Genomic DNA, 20,522 nt, shown 5'->3' with positions numbered 1-20,522 from the left:
GCACAAAAATTGCCTGGAGAAGAACAAGGTTGTATCAGTTAGGTCTGTGGACCTAGGTCCTTCCTGGTAAGATGCAACCAGAATCAGGTTTGGGGGCGTACATGATAGTTGGACCACTTAGAGATGCACCATCTTAACCAAGAGATCCTAGGTTCCATGCCAATTCTTCAAATTATGAAAGACCACTATCTCGAAAAAAACTTTCATTCAAGAACGGTCAATGGCTTAAAAAATGATCAAGGAATTATTTACTCTATGACTACAACAAATCATCAGTTTGGATAGCGAACAGCTTGTATAAGTTTGGTTCAAGAGGCTACTGACTTGTTTCAAACGAGCAAACCAAGGCCTTGACTCCAAACTCCAGGCTACTCACTTGTTTCAAAAGAGCAAACTAAGGCCTTGACTCGGAGCTCTACCCTCATTGTAAACAGCAATACATCCTGCAATCCCAATGGCTTCAAAATTGAACTACAATGAATTATATACATAGACTTGGATCCATGCTATGACTACAACAAATGAACAATTTGGAGAGCGAGCAGCTTGTGTTAGTTTGGTTCAAGAGGCTACTGACTTTTTTCAAACGAGCAAACCAAGGCCTTGACTCGGAGCTCCACCCTCGATATAAACAGCAATAGATCCTGCAACTCCCAATGGCTTCAAAATTGAACTACAAGGAATTATATACATGGACTTGGATTCATGCTATGACTACAACAAATGTTCAATTTGGAGAGCGAGCAGCTTGTGTTAGTTTGGCTCAAGAGGGTACTGACTTGTTTCAAACGAGCAAACCAAGGCCTTGACGACTCAGAGCTCCACCCTAGTTGTAAACAGCAATAGATCCTGCAACTCCCAAGGTGGCAATAACCGTGATGCATTTACTTAAAGCAACATCCACATAAAGAAGACAGAGAAAATGGAAAATGATTAAGAATGTGATTACAAGCATGGTGCTTAAGAAAAATAAAAGAATTGAGATGAGTTGAAGCACCTGTACAACTGTGGTATATGCTTGTGGCATCTGAAATCTGGGGCACCTGCAAAGAGATAATTGACGCTTACTGGTTAACGAACAGATACATACTATCAACTGGTAAATCAACATTTTAGTCAACAGAGAATAGTACTGAGTTCAGAAAACATCAGATTTGCAGCTCATGCATCCGTTTTGAACATCATGTAGGACAATATGATGCAAGACCTCTAGCCTTCTGGTCATTTTAAAGAGGATGCTGGTCGCCCTCACACCAAACTCATCCTTATCAATATACAGGCCAACTTAAAACATCTTGTGGACCCTCACTGCAAAAGCATTAGGATCATCCAGGGTGCCAAAGGTGAGTGGCAGCAGCTTAAAAAGCAAAATTTTCAGCACCAATTTCTGTAATTTGGTGCAGAACAAGCACCAGCCACCTCAAGCAATGCCACATCAAACAGCAACAAATCCTAAATTTTCAGTCACATGAGAAACAGCTGTCTCAAGCAATGCCATCTTGAACAGCAGCGCCAACACCAAAACATGAAATCCAGATTCAAGAACATTATTCCGCATATATAGTGACTGCACCATATGAAAATCAGTTTCATTTCTTGGTACCAACTATTTGCTTTTGACGAAGCCCACAAGGGCTCCACTCATCTGGTAGGGCCGACTTGTGAATGTCACCAATGTGCCCGGGGGGAGGGGGGGGGTTGAAAAAAGCTATTTGAATTGACAAATAAACAAAAGGAGAAGTTGAAAGTTTTCAATAATGAAACAATAGAACAACCAAGAATGCTTGTTATATGTGCATCAAATTGTCAACTAGTTCGTTTATGAATTTTCTCTTGCACACAAATTGCAAAACCGTATTAAAGGATGGATCAACTATAGATTAACTGATTAAGTACAATGCTGTCCATTTAATTCAATGTATCATTTGTGTGAAAGTAGTTTTCAATGAGATGGTTGGAAAATCCAAACAAGCTTTGGTAGCTTCATCAGCAGTATGAGCACATTGAGGTAAGGTTTCTAAATTTGCTCCAACCATATAGCATTCACAACTCTTACAAAAACAAACATCAAACATCAAATGAAAAACATCTTCAAAAAAGGATAATTCAAAACCAACCTGCATTACCATGTGCACCCCTTAAATTTCCAGTAGGCCATTACTTGTTCAGTGGAAATAAAGATCACCAAGTGACTTGGAATGTAGCATCTTTTCCTATGCAAGAACAGAAACAAAGAACTCTTATGTTAGCAGAGAAATGTAATAAGATCTGGAAATATCAATAATAAACAATTCTAAGCCAATATACGCACCTCACACACACTGGAAGGATTCACGATGCCCATTGTGCACTAATAAATGTCATATCTATTGCTAAAATTTTCTTCTTTTTCTTCTCTCAAGCATGTTCGTTTTCTACAGCAGCCTTGATTGCAAGTCTTTCCTTTTCTCCCACCAGTTTTTCCTTATATTTTACAATACTCATAATTGTCTTTGGAAGTCATTCTATGTAATATCTATCATGTTGGACTGCTGAGCAAGACGAGAAACTCATCATCCATAGAATACAATGAAATTCGAGTGAGGTTGCTAAAATGCATCTTACTCTATATCCTTTTTCAACATGCTCTCCACTTCTTCCATAATCATTATGGCTTGACTTTCAAGGTACTTGCATGCCTCCTCACTTTTTGAAGCTCGTGTTGCAATCTTAATCAAAGTACCACATATATGGTTGCAACGTGTTGCTACAACTGACCTCTTATCACCATCGGTCGGGATCAGAGCATCTGCTGTTACACCACTTTTAGCATTCTTTGTCCACCTTTTCAATATGTACTGCTCTGGAATTTGCTTAACCTTGGCATGATCAAGCACTTTCAAAGCATGACAACATAAAATGCCAATAGACTCAAACTTTCTGCAGCTGCAAGAAGCTGTAAAACAGGATGAGTCAAAGCTAACAACATGTTCTTTAACACTCTGCATAGATGTGATTTTATACTTGAAAGCATGTTCATGCCCACTCAAACAATCAATATCACAGTCCAAAACCCCCAACGCCTCCTTCCTAACCATTTCAAAGACATTCGGTGTGTAAACCTTTGCAGCTTCTCTTAATAAGTGTGTATACAACATCGCTGGAGTTGTTTCATTCGCTTTATTATCCTCCTTGAATTCAGCATCCCTTTGATCATCTATCAGCTCCTCATAATTCTTAACAAAACTTAAAAGATCTAATTTTGAATTTAAGTACGTTTTCAAAAGATTGACCATGCTTTCATTCATTTCAGTCACATTCATACCAGCACAAAACTTGTCCTGTCCATAAGCTACTGCCCATTTTTCTTTCTCATTGAACAAGTCTGCCAACCATGCATTGCCCACAAGATTATGTTTATCCAACATATTCTGCCATGCAGATAAGAAACTATCATGATCATCACAATGAAACAAACAATTGCTAAAGTCATTCCTAAGGTCAGTTCCCTTATTAAATACATGACCCAAGTGTTTTGCACCATTATGAAAGATATGTCGCACACACAACCGATGGCATGTGTTAGACCACACCTTGTGTACAGCATATGTTATTGCTTGATCTTGATCAGTTAATATTACTTTTGGTTGTTTTCCTTTCATGGCTCCTTCAAAAGTTTGAAACAACCACTCAAAAGATTCAGTAGTTTGATCATATAACAGTGTTGTGCCAAAGATAACACTTTGTTTGTGATGATTTACACCAGTAAATAGTGCAAAAGGCCAACCACACTTATTGGCTCTCAACATGGTATCAAAGCAAACAACATCCCCAAAGCAATCATAATCTACCCTTGACCTTGCATCTGTCCAGAAAATGTTTGTTATCAATTCATCTTTATCAAGTTGTATTGCACTAAAAAAATAAGGGTCACTCATAGACTTATCTTGTAGATATTGCAAAACAGCCCCTGCATCGCCATACTTTGAGGTAATGGAACGCTTTTTCCTCAAGTAGTTCCTGTACTCCAATGGTAAATGTGCAGGATCCTTACCATCTCCATTTTGCTTTCTCATATAAGTGCATGTATCCTTGAGCTCCACACTGGAGTTATCTGCCAAATCTGCAACCTTTGGTTGCATTTTTCTTCGATGCGACCATAACATGTTCACCTTGTTAGGACTAACAACCGGATGGTTGTGTGTGGGTTCAAACTGTGCCACGTACAATTTACCATTTGACCCTCTCTTCACAATCATTCGTGCAAGACAACCACATCTTCCATTTGTTCTTACTCTAACAGAACCACCTTTTTTTATGGTATATCCTTCCCTATTACATACAAATGCCTTGCGTGTTATCTCTCCTATACTATTCTTATCCCAAGAACGGATCCGAACACTGAATCCTTGACTATGAGCATACATATTGTAGAACTCATATGCATGATGATGATCATCAAATTCCATACCAACCTTTGGAACCAAACTACTACCCTCCAAGTCAATAACATCTTTCATCTGACAATGACTCTCACCACTTCCATTGTTACCTTCTACAGGGACAAGAGCCATCTTCTGAAAAATAACTAACAAGAATCAACAACAAACATCATATACTTGCGAGCATCATAACTACAAGAGAAAACAAGATTTGATACATGCAAAATCATCTTTTAATCTAACAAGATACAACAACTATTCCACTCAAAAAAAAAAAAGATACAACTATTCATGACTAAAGCAAGCTTAGATACATAACCCAAATGAACGTACCATACACAAATTGAAAGTACCCAAGCATTTTGTTTCATTCACCATGCAAATGCACCTTGAATAATAGGCTTTTCAACAAAATACATCATTGTTAGGTTGTTTTAATGCATTATGGCCTCTCAAAGGGAAACAAAACTACAAGGCTCACAACCATATTTAGCAGACACTACTAAATCCAAAACAAATTTACAACCCTTGTTGTTTGTTACTAATTTTAGTACATCAAATTGAAACAAAATAGTGTTTTGAAAACAAAACCCACCTTAAGTAATAGCAACACACACACACAAATATAAAGAGAGAGTAAGAGAAAGCAAACACGATAGTTTGATGCAACGAGCCTTTCTTTTCTCTCCTTCAAAAAAGGTTTTAAAACCCCCAACCAAGGTGATAAAACACCTTTGCAAGCTTGGCATGAAAAACAAGGCAAGAAATCCTCACGATGTAGGATGAACCTTGCTCTGATACCATGAAATGAAATGAGGATCTTCCAAACACGAACTTAGATCCGCACGAGAAAGTGTCTAAAAGGACACTAAAGCATAACCCTTAAAAAGGGTATAATGGAAAACAAAAGAAGAAATAAAATATTCGTTATTGATATGAAAACATAAAATGCTTAAGAAGCATAGCAATGATAATACAAGAGGGGATGCACCCCTTTATATACAAGTGGGATTGGAGAGCTCTTAAGGAGCTCTCCTTTGTAGCCGTTGGACTAGTCCAACGGTTATAAATGTAACCGTTGGACTAGTCCAACAGTTACATTTATTAGTTAAGTTCCAAGTGAAACTTAACTAATAATATAAGTCTAGTTCTATTAGAACTAGACTCAAAAAAAAATAAAAAGAAAATAGCAAAAAATACAGAAAAATAAAATTAAAATTACATTAATATATATAATAATAATAATAATATGAATATTATTATTATATATATTGTACATTTTAACAAATTTAAAGTAATCAGGAGATAAGTTAACAAAATTCTCAATTGGTGTTATATTTTGTAAAGAAGATGGCATTCGATTAATGAGATAAGTAGCAGTTAGGGCAGCTTCTGCCCACCAAAAACCTTTTGGAACTTGATTTGTTATTAATAAAGTCCCAATGGTTTCCATAATGTGTCTATGTTTTCGTTCGGCCAGGCCATTTTGTTGTGGTGTGTGTGGACAAGATCTTTGATGTGTGATGTCATGTAAGTTGAGATAGTCTTTAAATTCTTTGGACATAAATTCTCCCCCTGAATCAGTAGAAAAAATAGAAATATCATTTTGAAATTTATTTTTAGCCATTTTGTGAAATGTTTGAAAATGTGAAAAAAACTCAGATTTATGCTTAAGTAAATCCAAGTATGCCTAGAGAAGTCATCGACAAAAATTACATAATATACATATCTGCCTTTTGATATGACCGGTGCAAGACCCCAAACATCCAAATGTATTAACTTAAGCGGTTTAGAAGAAACAAAAGTTCTATCAAGAAATGGTAACCTTTTCATTTTGCCAAGAATACAATTTTTACAGGTAAAACTTTCAAAATTATAAAATTTTCCTAAACTTGGAAAATGTTGGATTTTAGATAATATGAGAATGGCCAAGTCTTTTGTGTCATAGATCCAACTCTAGTTTCTGAACACTATAACAGAAAGCATTCTTGGGCAATTTCAAAAAATCCACATAATAGAGTCCTCCTTCTCTGTGACCTTCTCCAATCAACTTTTCTAACTAGTGATCCTATACCCAACAACTATGAGAAGAGAATGAGATATTACACCCGTAATAAGATATTTGAGAAACAAATAAAATATTTAGATTTAGTTTAAGAATATATCTAACTTCTGGAATAAAGAATTTTTTGGATTTTTGAAGATTTTCAAAAAAAATTATTCCTTTAATTTCAAGAGATATACCATTAGCTGTGAAAACTTTTGATACACTTGAGTTATTGTTAAGACATTCGAACAAACTATTGATATTTGGAGTCATATGAAAAGAAGCACCAGAGTCAAAGAGCCAAGAAAAGTTACCTGGATCGGAGAAGGATGAAACAGTTGCTTCAGTTGAGGCTTCAGTTGAGGAGAATGCTCCTTTGAAAAGAGGTTGAATGATCTCCATTAATTGAGCCATAGATACAGGTGCATCTTGATTGATTTGATCTTTTTATTCTGAACTAAGAGATACAACTTTCTTTTCTTCTCTTCTCTTTAACTTAGGACATTGATTCCTATAATGCCCCGGTTCATGACAATGGTGGCAAATGATTTTTCTCTTGTCAAAATCACTATTTTGTCTACCAAAGTGAGGCGACTTATAAGTACGTACATAATTTTCCAGTCTAGATACAGCTAGAACGGAATTGTCTTTATGCTTTGGAGTATTCTTTTTTAGTCTATTTTTCTCCATAGTTAGTTCTTATATAGTATCAATGATAGAAGGAACCTTTCCTCAATATAAAAGAGTTGATTTGCTTGTTTCAAATTTCAGCCTTAAACCATTTATAAATTGATAAAAGTGTTCTATATCAAATTGCTTTTGGCGAAGTTCAATATCTTCGAGACAATGTCATTTTGGCTCAAGAAGAGACAACTTTTCTCAAAGTTCAGATAACTCATTATAATATTCCCTAATACTTTTGTCTTTTTTAGTCAAAGTCCGAACTTTGTCTTGCAAATTGCACACATATGCAATATCTTTAAGAAAATATATATTCCTAAGATATTCCCAAGCTTTATCAATATGCTCAAATTTGGCTAGACTAGAGCATTTCTTAGTGTCAACGCTATTAATTAGCCATAACATAATTTTGGCATACTCTATCCTTCATTCCTTCCATTTTTTCTCATAAGTAGTCAAAGCCTTATTTTTCTCTTCATATGTGAGAGGCACTTCTTTCTCATTCTCAATTTATGTGAGAACTAGTTTTGTTTCTGAATCGAAACCATCTACTATACCCCACAATCCTTTTCCTCAAATGTGGTGCTTCATGATTGAAGCCCACATCACATAGTTGGTGTCATTTAATTTTATGGGCATGATGGTGACTTTATCATTGTCATCCATCTTTTACATGGGTGAGAAAAATAAAGAAAGATAGATTGAAAGAGAAAGAAAAAGAAAAAAAAAAGTAAGACAAGAGAGAAAGGAAAAAAGAGCACAATCACGAATTTGTGGGGTATAGTAGATAGGTGACTTTATCATTGTCATCTATCCTCTAAACGTCTTCTTTCTTCAATGAGAGTTGCACAAAAATCACTTGAATCACGAACAAGAGGATGAATTGCCCTTTGCTAAGGAGGCATGAAAAACGAGGTGAAAACTCTTCAAAAGCTAAAAGCTTCCAAGCTCTGATACCATGTAATGAAATGATGATCTTCCACAAAAACACAAAAGCTCACAATAGGTGTCTATTGGAGACACTGCAAGCACAACCCACAAAAGGATATAAATGAAAGAACACAAGATAAAATAATAAACTTTTATTGCTCATGAAAAAGGCTTAAGAAGCATTGAATTACAAAGGAGAGGGGCTCACCCCTATTTATACAAAAAAAAAAGAAGAGTGAGAAGAGCTCTTTCTTAAGAGTCGTTGGACCTAGTCCAATGGCTCTATTTATAGCCGTTGGACTAGGTCCAACGACTATATCTTTAGTCAAGATCTAATTAGATCTTAACTAGATACTAATTCTAGTTCAAAATGAACTAGACAAAAAAGAAATAAAAAAATAAAGAAAAATAAAAATAAAAATAAAAATAAAAATACAAGTAAATATTATATTATTATATTATTATATTATATATTACATTTTTTATATTTTTAACATATATAACATACTAGAGAGCAGAGTTGCCAGTCGAGGAAGCGGAAGCGGAAAGCGATACGGGAAGCGGGAGCGGGAAGCGAGGCACTTTCAAAAATTTAGGAAGCGGGAAAGCATAGGACCACTTAGAAGAAAATTACGAACCGTCGCGGAAGCGAACCGGAAGCGAGGGGGAAGCGAAAAAAATGAAAAAAATGGGGAAGCGAGGGGGAAGCGCGCTTCCCATAAAAGGGGGACGCTTCCCCTCACGATTCGGAAGCGCGACGTTTCGCACTTCGGGGAAGGGCGCTTCCCCTTTTACCTAGGCACTTCCGGTAACTCTACTAGAGAGCTTCCCACGCACCCTAAAAGTCGTGAGACCATTTTGAGGGCCGATCTTTATGCAAGGGAGAGGGCTTTCGTGATTTTGTCAAGTAAGAGTGCATTTACACTTTTTTCACCCAAAGAAGTGAGTTAAGGTAAAAAAACACCTTATTTCTTGCTTTTATTGAGTTATTTTGGAAAAAGATGACTTCAAATGATCTTGCATGGCAATGTGACACTCGTGTAATGAGTGAAAACCGATTAAAATCGAGTACAAATATTGTCATAAAGTTTTTTCAGGTGGCATCTCTTGGTTGAAGCATCATTTAGCCGAAACATAACATAATGGTGCCCATGCATGTCATGGAATTCGCCGAATGTCGAAAAATGGCAATGCCATCAATTACTAGCTATCCTAAGAGGGAAAAAACAACAAAGAGAGATAAATGAAGCAGAAATGGGAGATGATTTGAATGTTGAAGGAGAAGAAAAAGATGAAGAACAAGAAGAAGATGATGATGATGATGATGATGATGATTGATGATATACTTAAAAACTTGGTTATGTATTGTAATTTGTAACTGTTAAGTATTCATAAACTTGGTTTTTTGTTTTTTGATGAATCTTGTGGCATGTTCTTAATTGAAGATATTACTATTTTGCATTGTTCTTGTGAGATTTGATGATTGATGATGTGTTATGTAGCTCGTAGAGACATAAATGCTTCACATGTGATTTTATGGTTGCATTTTGTGCATTTCATCATTGTTTTGTGTGTTATGATTTTTTAGAATTTTTGCTAATTGTTTTTGTTTTTTATGATTTATTATAATTTTTATTTTTTTAAATTTATGATTTTTTACAATATGATATGTATCTTATTTTGGGCCCGAGCAATACGTGTTACGATATGATAGGTACAACCTTGGTGAAGAGTACTCCTCAAGGCACAAAAAGCATATCTCGCCTCAAGGCAAGGGCATGCGTGCCTTGAGGCGCACGTGTAGCACAAAAGGTCTGAGGCATGCACATCATAGGCCTTGTGCACCCTATGTCACACAGACTCGACTAGGGGGTCGACGCACCCGCGTCGACACGCCCCGACACAGGTGCGGCTTCGAACACGGGAGGGACTCGGTCAACAAGTGTCGAAATCGATGAACGCATCGGAGTCGAGTCCGTCCATTTTATAAATTCGATCAACTTTGATCGAGTCTATTTTTGTCCATTTTTTAGGGAAAAAAACAAAAAGAAAATGATCTTTTTATATATTTTAAAATATATATATAGCATGAGTGTTTTTATATTGTTATATATTCACATATATGGCTTGAAACTCCATGGCCCCTACTCAACCCTAAGGGGCCTTTTGCTTTTTTTGCAGAAAGGGGGCACTCACATGGGAACTCAAACTCAAGGTATGGGGGACCTTGTTACGCAAACTGCGAGAAAGAAACAACCAAAGGAAACAATAAACAAGAGAGAAAAGAAAGAATTTATACAAGGCAAGGACGACAGCCCTAAACCTAAACAAGTCGGGTCTGATCCATAAGAAATCGGGTCTCAAACATAAGCCCCAGAAAAAAAATCTGGGGGGAGTTGCCCCCCTACAACCCCCCGCCCGCTGAACGCGCAGCGGGATCCGCGTCGGGAGGAGCCCCCGAACCCCCCTTTCTACAAGGGCAAAAACTCTTAATCAGGCTCCACAACTCATCAGACCTCCCTATCGATGAGCCCAGACCTTGACCACAAAACTTGAATACTCTTTGAACTAGCAGGAAACCATGAAAAACACAACTAGTTCCAGTAAAAAAGGTAACACCCATCAAGACAATCCTCCTCAATGGTGGTTGTATATTGACAATGTCATCACTTTACCATTAGAATAACCACAGCAAATGGAAACCATTACCAGCCTTTGTTATGAGTGAATATCAACAAGTTCAGCAAAATTAAGTTCTTAACAATTCAAAGGATACAATGGCAGTGCCCAAGCACCAACAATGACTTAGATTTGCAAAAAGTACAATTTGCAAAGTTAGTAAAAACACTCATGCTGGTGACAAACTTTAGAGGACAATATCCACATATATGCACACATTGGATATATATATATATATATTTTAAATATATATACATAAATATATATATAGCTGTGTCCCCGTGTCCAAATTTTTTGAAATTGTGCCGCACCCGTGTTGCACCCGCACCCATGTGACATAGGGTGCACCTCATGCTGAGGTGCACGCCTCAAACTACTTGGGGCAAATGGAGGTCAAAGCCCCCATTTGACCCAAATTTAATATGAAAAAAAAATAGGGAGCTGCGATGGATCAGATCAACTCCTCTCTCTCTCTCTCTCTCTCTCTCTCTCTCTCTCTCTCTCTCTCTCTCTCTCTCTCTCTCTCTCTCTCTCTTCTTTAATTCTTCTTCTCCTCCTTAATTTTCTTCCATTATTCTTCCAGTCTTCTTCTTTTGTTCTCCTTCTTTTTCCCTTCTTCCTTTTCTTCTTTAATTCTTCTCCTCCTCCTTCATTTTCTTCCAGTCTTCTTCTTCTTTGGATCTCCTTCTTCTTTTGTTATTCCTCTCCTTCTAGTCTTCTTCTTCTTCTTCCCTTGTTCTTCTTCCGTCCTTTTTCTTCCCTCCTTTTTTTCTTCTTCTCCTCTTCTTAATGAATGGATTTTTTTTGCAATTAATTGTTTGTATATAAAAATTGTATATGTCAATTTGTTTGTTTGTTTATATAAAAATCATATATGTGAAATTTTTACTTTTAGTTTGTGTGATTATTTGCAAATATGCATGTGATTGTGTATATACATGTAATTGATTCCTAGATCATGGAAATTAAAAGTATTTTTTTGTTAAATGAAAATGTTTGCTTTTTGTTTGTGAGACCGGGTGTAGATATAGATTATTATGTGATTTTATTAGTTTGATAGAGCTAATTTTTCAAGTGAGCATGCATGAAAAAATAGCTTAATGTGTGTTTAGAACATTAGATGAATGTGTGTGCATTATATGATGTTGAGGAATTTGATTGTTAGTGATTTTGTTACTTAATTTTTCATTGAATACTCATGTTTTATTTGTTAGATACTTAGATAGACCAAATTGTTGCATTAATGTTACTTTTACATGTTATTCTCATATTTTTTGGCATTTATTTGAGATTTTGTATTTCTTATTGGTTGTTGTTGTTAAAATATACACTGCGTATGGATCTGGATCCAGATCCATACGCATGGCATGTTAAATGAAACACATGTCACATTGGCTTCATTAATGGCATCCTTGTAATATCTCTGATATTACAAGGATCATTGTATACTTGTTTATTTTATATGTCCTAGGGTTTGGAGGTCGAGCCTAATGTGTGTGTCGCCCCAGTCGATTGTGCATCTCTCTCTCTCTCTCTCTCTCTCTCTCTCTCTCTCTCTCTCTCTCTCTCTCTCTCTCTCTCTCTCTCTCCTGTGCATAAGCTGAACCCTTCATACGAAATCTGATATGGTATCAGAGCTCAAGGGTTGCGGAATCCTATTAGAGGCCGTGTTCAGCAAGATCTGAAGAAACAGCCGTGTTCAGCGAGATCTGAAGAAACAGGTTTATTTGGCTCCTCTTCCTTCCTTTTCTATTCTCCTCTCCGGTAACAGGTTCGTCTCTTAACTCATCTCTTATTCTCCTCTTTGAGTAATCCAATCTTTCTCTGCAACTCGTCTCTTATTCTCGATTCTTAACGTGATATCCCATCGTTTGCTACTCATAAATAGGTTCGTCTGCAATTTTTTTTATTATTCTTGTTCAACGACGGTCAGTCATCAACGACTGCAGCCATCGACGACTGTCAGTCATCAGTCTTTGATTTCCACTCTTAATGTCTGTCAGTGTTTATTCATTCTTTGGTTCTAAAAAAAAAATTTTTTTGGTGTCCCCTGTGCAACGCTTATAGTCAGATTATAACAGTTTACAATCTTGATTCTGAATCTGCAAAAAAAAAGGGTTATTTCCAGATATTCGTAGCACAGGTACATGTCTTGTTGAAGTTCTCCTGATTAATTAAGTGATCTCAAACCTCTTTGTTTCTATCCATTTGTTTTGTTTGCTTATTCATTGTCCCATTGATATGGATTACTCATCGTCATCCGGTCCCTCTGCAAATTTCTTGAGTCAGCTCGTTACAGAAAAACTTACTCATTCTAATTTTTTGACTTGGAAGAGGCAAATCCTCCCTTTTATACGGAGTCAGGATCTCGATGAACATCTGGATGGTTTAGTTCCTATACCACCACGGCTTATTTTGCAGGAAACCAAGGATGAGAAGGGTGACACAATTACCATTTCTATTAAGAATCCAGAGTATACAGCTTGGAGGAAGTGGGATCAGTCTTTGGTTGCTTATATTACGTCAACACTCTCTCAAGAAGTGTTGGTTACTCTTTCAGATGATTGCACTGCGGCGGATCTGTGGAGTAAGTTGTCTCAGACATACTCTCAGATATCAGAAGCCCGAGTCATGTACTTAAAAAATGAATTTCAAAGTTTGAAGAAAGGCTCCATGACAGTCATGGAATACATAGGCCGCTTGAAGAGTATTACTGATCAATTGGCGGTTATTGGAAGTGCTATTGCAGATAAAGATAAAGTTCAACAACTTCTCAATGGATTGGGTCCTGATTTTGACATGTTTACCACAGCTTTATCATGCCTTCCTCACTTGCCCACTTTTGACGACCTTCAAGTGAAACTTCTCCAGCATGAGATGATTATGAAACAACAGGCAGAAGGAAATGAATCAGCTCGTCCTCATTCAGTTTTGGCCATGGACACTTCTGTAGGTTTTGGACGAGGGAATAGAGGGCATCAAGGAGGCAGAGGTCGCGGACGTTTTGGGCAGGGAGGACGTGGTATCTTGCCTACACCTAATATTGCAGGGGGTTTTAATACAGGGAATCAGAGAAGAGTGCCCACTTGTTTCTTATGTAACAAAAGAGGACATGTAAAAGCTGATTGTTGGTTCAATCTACAGAATATAGGTAAAATAAACAAAATTGAGAATAAATCAGCTACTACTGTGGACACAAAAGTGCCATCCTCTTCCACAGATGTGCAACAACTTTTGTTGTCAGCATTGTCACAGATGACGATCAAGCAAAATGAACAAGGCGAATGGTATGTTGATTCAGGTGCCGCCACACATGTTACGGGTAATGCAGGTAAGTTATCTCACTTATTGTCTTATTTTGAAAAAGGTAGTATAGTTACGGGAGATGGAACTTATCACTCCATTAGTCATACTGGCAATGCACATATCCCTATGTCAAAGTCCTCACTTCACTAGTCTAATGTCCTTCTTGCTCCTAATATTAAAAAGAACATTGTTTCTGTAGCTAAACTTGTTGATGATATGAATTCTTTCGTCGAATTTACTCCCTCTTCTGTTTATGTTAAGGATCTACGAACGAAGGAGACGTTCGCTAAGGGGGAGCGACAAGGAAACATGTACGTCTTCAAGGAGATTCCTTCAGTGTCTTCGCCTTCGCCTTCAGTCTCAGTCCTCCAGTTGAAGTCGTCCAAGCAATCTTCAGTGCCTTCGTCTTCAGAGTCTTTGTTTTCCCCTTCATTGGAAGTTTTTAATTCATCTCATTGTAATAAGCCAGATATTTGGCATAGTCGTTTAGGACATTGTATTTGGGGTTTCGTTGAAAATCTTGTATCTGATGGTCTCCTTCCAGAGTCTAGTTTATGTCCATTTTTTTATAATAATAATAAACGTTCTTCATGCGAACTGTGCAAAAGCCATGTTCTCCCTTTTCATATTATAAATAAAAGAGCTTCAAAGCCATTTGAGATTATTTGTTCCAATGTTTGGGGACCCGCACTTATTCCTTCTCCTTCTGGCAGTCGTTACTATGTTATCTTTATTGATTCTTATTCCCGTTATACTTGGATATATTTCTTAAAACACAAGCATGAAGTTTTCCAAATATTTCAAGAATTTCATTCGATGGTCAAAACAAAGTTTGCTTGTGATATTGTGCATTTACAATGTGATGGTGGAGGAGAGTATTCATCGAACGAGTTTATTGCCTTTCTTCGGGATAAAGGAATAAGTCGACAGGTTTCTTGCCCTCATACTCCTCAACAAAATGGGGTTGCGGAGAGGAAACACAGACATATTGTCGAGAGCGCGATGAGCATGTTACATGATAGCAATGTGCTCGTTAGTCTCTGGACAGAAGTTTTTCACACATCTGTTCATATCATAAATCGTCTTCCTATGGCACTTTTGGATCGAAAATCTCCCTATTATACTTTATTTGGGCAACATCCCACTTACGATGAGTTGCGTGTTTTTGGTTGTGTATGTTATGCACATATTGATTTATCTCTGCGAAATAAGTTTCAGGACAAGGCTGTGAAGTGCAGATTTGTTGGGTATGCAGATGAATACAAAGGTTATCGATGCTATGACCCTACTACAAAACGTATTAGGACCTCCAGAAATGTTGTCTTTGACGAACGAAATTTTGAGGTCAATGACTCTGCAGCGTTGTCATCTCGAGAATTAGAAGTATATGATCCATGGATGAGTGCAGATCTTTTTGCTAATACAGGAGAAACATGTCAGACAAATTGTCCTTCCTTCGGCTTGAGTAGGAAGTTACATGACCCACAGATGCATGTTGAATTATCTCCAGTTGAGTCTCCAGTTGAGTCACCCCCAGTAGAACGCTTCTCTGGACAGATATACACTAGACGGGACAAAAATACAGAGTTGAGGAATGTGGGCAGCATCGCCACTAATCCAGCTCAAAGGTCGTCACGCATTAAGCATCCTATTCAACGATGGGTGAGTTATGAGACCTTCTCCCTTGATTTCCAGTTGTTTATGTCTCAGCTCACAAAACAGGATGAACCCACTTGTTTTAATCAAGCTCTTTAATCCCGTCATTGGACTGAAGCTATGAATGAAGAAATGAAAGCTCTTCATGACTGTCAGACTTGGGAAATAGTCCCTCGGCCAGAAGGAAAGAATGTAGTTGGCTCAAAATGGGTTTATAAAACAAAGTATAAGCCTGAAGGAAGTATTGACAGATATAAGGCACGACTTGTTGCTCGAGGATTCACACAACAATATGGTGAAGACTATGATGAAACTTTTAGTCCCGTAGTCAAAATGGGTACTATTCGTGTCATCATATCCCTAGCAGTCGATCGAGGTTGGAGCCTTAGCCAGATGGATGTTAAAAATGCATTTTTGCATGAAACTTTAAAGGAAGAAGTGTATATGGAACAACCTCCTGGTTATGCCGAGAAGGATCCTACTGCTTGGGTGTGCAAACTAAGGAAATCTCTGTATGGGTTGAAACAGGTGTCCCGTTCCTGGTTTGAAAGTTTCTTTATGCAAATTCAGAGTTATGGTTTTAGAAGATGCTCTCTGGATCACTCACTCTTTATTTACCAAAAGGCAGACATTGTTATACTTCTTCTTATATATGTTGATCAAGGTTTTAAAACCCAGTGACTCGGGACTCGACTCGTTCTTTATTGACTCGTGACTCGGCGGGTCAACTCGGTGACTCGGACCGGGTTTTGTTAACTTTTGATTTTAAAAGAAAAACAATATATAATTTGTCTCAAACCATGTTTTTCAATAAACAAGAGATGTTTTTTGGCTCCATGCAGAATCTTGGGTTGAACTGAAATAAGGAGATCGTAGCATGTGGATAAATTGTTCATTAATGAGCAATAAGTTGGAAATGTGGAATGAAAGAGTACAATTTATTCCAGTTACATAGATGCCTTTATGCATTAAAAATGCACATGCCTATAAAGAAAAGAGAAATTTTTGTTGGATGTGATAAGGCAAGGTGAGGACAATTGGTTCTGATTAAAGGGGTATAGCCTATATGAGATTATGAAGTCTGAAAGGACAAGAAAGAAGCACCAAGTAGATGTTGGAACTCTATGGATATTAAGGCCAAAGTTATGTATGACTTTGTTCCAGTTTCTTGTCTATTATGCCTTCATAAAGATGGGGCAAAGAGGAAAGGTGTGAGGAGAAAACCAAATTCTTCCTTGTTATATAGTCATGTTAGTAAAGTTTAAAGCAAAATATTAAATGCATTTATGCAAAGAAACTGCAAAAAATATAATTGTGTAGAACATAATAAAAGCAGCAATCTACTTGATCATAAAATATTAATTAGCTGTTGTTGAATTTGAAGATTGTCCTGCCTGATGCTTCTAGAAATAGATTCATATCCAATAACATTTACCTTAGATCATAGTCACATATTGTCTTCTTTACATATTGAAGACATTAAGAAAGTAACAACAATATTCTCAATAATATTACAAATTTTTTTTATTCTGAAATACTCAAAAAATCAAATTTTAAACATTCCAGAACTCGCCCGAGTCAGGCCGAGTCAAGCCGAGTCAGGCCGAGTCAGGCCGAGTCACAGCCGAGTCTTCGCAGACCGAGTTTAGCTTGCTGGGTTGACTCGCTGGAGGGCCGAGCCGAGTCAGGCGAGTCACCGAGTTGACTCGGCGAGTTTTAAAACCTTGTTGATGACATTGTGATCACTGGGAGTTCAGATAATCATGTGCAAGACGTGAAGCAGTTTCTAATGAAAATTTTCAAGATGAAAGATTTAGGGGAGTTGAGGTACTTTCTTGGTGTGGAAGTTGACAGACAACAAGACACATTGACACTCATGCAACAAAAATACACTCTTGACCTTCTGGAAAGAGCCGGAATGACGAATTGCAAACCAGTCAATACTCCTAGTGTATTACATCAAAGGCTGAGCTCTGAAGATGGTCATCCTTGTGTCAACCCTACAACGTATAGAAGTCTCGTGGGGATGTTACAGTACTTGACCTTTACCAGACCTGATATAGTTTATGATGTGAATCAGGTATCCCAGTTTATGCATGCTCCAACGGAGGGTCATATGGAAGTTGTGAAGCGCATTCTACGCTATTTAAAAGGAACTATAGGCGACGGACTTGTTTATCGCAAGAACGATAATCAGCATAGAGAACATGAACTCATCACTTATACAGACGCAGATTGGGCAGGGGATCCAGATGAGCGACGATCTGTCTCTGGATATTGTGTATATATTGGACACAATTTAGTGTCCTGGAGCAGCAGAAAACAAAAGGCAGTGGCACGATCGAGTACAGAGGCTGAATACAGATCGATGGCTGCAGGGACGGCAGAAGTCACATGGCTTAGACACTTATTGAGTGATCTTGGGGAGACAATTATTCGATCATTTCTTCTATGTGACAATCAAAGCGCAATCAACATTGCATGTAATCCTATTCAGCATAGCAGAACGAAGCACATTGAGATTGATCAACATTTTATACGGCAAAAAGTCGAGATGAAGGAGATAGAACTACGTCATGTTCGAACAGAAGATCAAGTGGCAAACCTGTTTACCAAGGGGTTAACAGGACGTCAATTTTGGCTATTGAAGAGCAAGTTGTACATGCTCCAAAATCACGTACAACTTGAGGGAGGGTGTTAAAATATACACTGCGTATGGATCTGGATCCAGATCCATACGCATGGCATGTTAAATGAAACACATGTCAAATTGGCTTCATTAATGGCATCCTTGTAATATCTCTGATATTACAAGGATCATTGTATACGTGTTTATTTTATATATCCTAGGGTTTGGAGGTCGAGCCCTAATGTGTGTGCCGCCCCAGCCGATTGTGCATCTCTCTCTCTCTCTCTCTCTCTCTCTCTCTCTCTCTCTCTCTCTCTCTCTCTCTCTCTCTCTACTTTCCTGTGCATAAGCTGAACCCTTCATACGAAATCTGATAGTTGCTTCATCAATAAAGCACTTCTTTTATTTATTTGTATTTTTAGATATTTTTTAAAGTTTTTTAAAAAATTTAAAAATATATTTTTGAGGCTTACGCTTTACGCCTCGCTTCATAGTTTGGTGGAGAGCTGCAGTACGCACAACATTGCCTGGTGTAAACTCTAGTTTCTGAAAGAACGTGAAAACCTGGTTTTGTTGTTTGGATGACAGCTGTTAACATGTAAGTAACCCAATTATCCGAAAGTTTCCATTTGGATGATAGTAACCTGATTTTGAAATTCTTTTACCAAAATAACTCATAACAATTAATCATAGATAAAAGAAGGGTCCTTCAACATACAAAAAAAAAGTCAGTTAGTTATGTCATTCAGATAAGCATTTCAATTTTTCATTTTAAGCATCACTACAAGCACAATTATGAATGCTTCCAGCGCTCAACACTATCATCATATATAAAATAAGAATTAATAGGACATGCTTCTCCATTCAAACAAAAGCAAACTAGAAAGAAGAAGAATAAACAACAACACCAAAACGACAACCAGAATTCACATATCTGGCCTTAATATTTAACACAACAAATGGTAAGTCTTACATATGGCAAGCAAAGTATTATGGCAAACAGTAGATATGGTAACGTGTGCACAGCTTGAAATTAAAATATGCTACTTACAAAAGAACATACAAACAATAGATGGTTTAAAATGGTGCAGGGATTGTTCCGTGCAGCTGGTACCCTATTGTTGTAACCTGAGCAGATAAGATATCGTCTAGCTCCTGTCAAGCAGCAAAATTCAGTAGGTTTCTGCACCATATAACTTTCAATCTTGGTTAAGTTTGTGCAAACTCGATGTGAATGGTGGGATTACCAAATCTAACACAAACCAACTAGCAGTCGTGCAAATGTTTAAGCCAAACTTATCCAAAAAACATGTTTAATTGACAGTTCTAAAGCATATTCGTAGCAATGGAAATGGTGCAGCTCCAGCTTATCTAAGAAAACATGTGAATGGGCACTTCTAAAACATATAGATGTGTCATTCTACGCATACAGTGTTACATATCATGTTGGTAACTGATTCCTTAGACAACAATCTGCATCCACATAGGAAAATAAAAAATCAAGTTGAACAACGAACTTGATTCGGAGCTTCATATTATTCCACACTTTACATGACTTATATGAGGAAAAGGGGGAAACTAATCCAGATGATTCCAACCATAACTACGGCGAGATGCCACCAACTTCATCAACCAAATCAAACTGATCTCGCCGGAGACAGAGATAACGGGAAGAAAAAGGGTCAGATCGATCCTTTTCTGGCCGGCCAGACATGCTAAGAGAACCGGCCCTTTTCCGGCCAGAAGAGAGAGAGAGAGAGAGAGAGAGACCGTACATGCGTCGATGCGAGAGGACGTCGCCCGCGATCGGAGGAGCGGGAAGATCACAGAGAAGGGACGATCCTGAAGGGGAGAGAGAGAGGGAGGGTTTAATTGCTTGCGCAAGGACAGGGCACATGTTTCCCTATCTCCTGCAGCCATCACATTCCCGATTAGAACGCCAATCACATATGTCGCACAAAAATCTGGTCACGTGAGTCACGGATGTCAACGGGTCGAATCTGGTTCGGACCCAGATTCGGATCTGTCTTTGAGGTGCTGCTACCAGGTCTGGACCGGGGTCCTATGCCGTCCACTGTAAGATAAACCATACCTGGTCCAATAAAGATTATATGAACCAAATCCGGTGTATACTCGGTAAAATAATATTTTTTTTATTGAAAAAACACGGGTC

At 37.7% G+C, this 20,522-nt stretch overlaps 1 protein-coding gene across 3 annotated transcripts; it reads right to left on the bottom strand.

Moving 5' to 3' along the window:
• Positions 1 to 455: 455 nt before the first annotated feature.
• On the bottom strand, positions 456 to 20,278 carry LOC149829828 (protein FAR1-RELATED SEQUENCE 5-like). Of its 3 annotated transcripts, none has more exons than XM_090016106.1 (6): positions 20,125 to 20,278; positions 19,413 to 19,504; positions 2,312 to 4,556; positions 2,118 to 2,213; positions 998 to 1,043; positions 456 to 849 (listed from the first exon to the last, which is right to left on the bottom strand). In XM_090016106.1, exon 3 carries the CDS (start codon positions 4,551 to 4,553, stop codon positions 2,601 to 2,603), a length of 1,953 nt encoding a protein of 650 aa, XP_089872232.1. In that variant the 5' UTR covers positions 4,554 to 4,556; positions 19,413 to 19,504; positions 20,125 to 20,278; the 3' UTR covers positions 456 to 849; positions 998 to 1,043; positions 2,118 to 2,213; positions 2,312 to 2,600. The 3 variants fall into 3 exon arrangements, with proteins under 3 accessions (XP_089872232.1, XP_089872231.1, XP_089872233.1); XM_090016105.1 differs by having other exon boundaries at positions 2,312 to 4,567; positions 19,401 to 19,504; positions 20,125 to 20,270; XM_090016107.1 differs by having other exon boundaries at positions 19,401 to 19,504; positions 20,125 to 20,270.
• Positions 20,279 to 20,522: the final 244 nt, after the last annotated feature.

The sequence above is a fragment of the Nuphar pumila genome, chromosome 8, assembly GCF_984573655.1.
Source record: "Nuphar pumila chromosome 8, dmNupPumi1.hap1.1, whole genome shotgun sequence".
NCBI classification, from domain to species: domain Eukaryota; kingdom Viridiplantae; phylum Streptophyta; class Magnoliopsida; order Nymphaeales; family Nymphaeaceae; genus Nuphar; species Nuphar pumila.
Note: the sequence above shows the minus strand (reverse complement) of the source record. Positions and strands in the feature narration are given on the sequence as shown.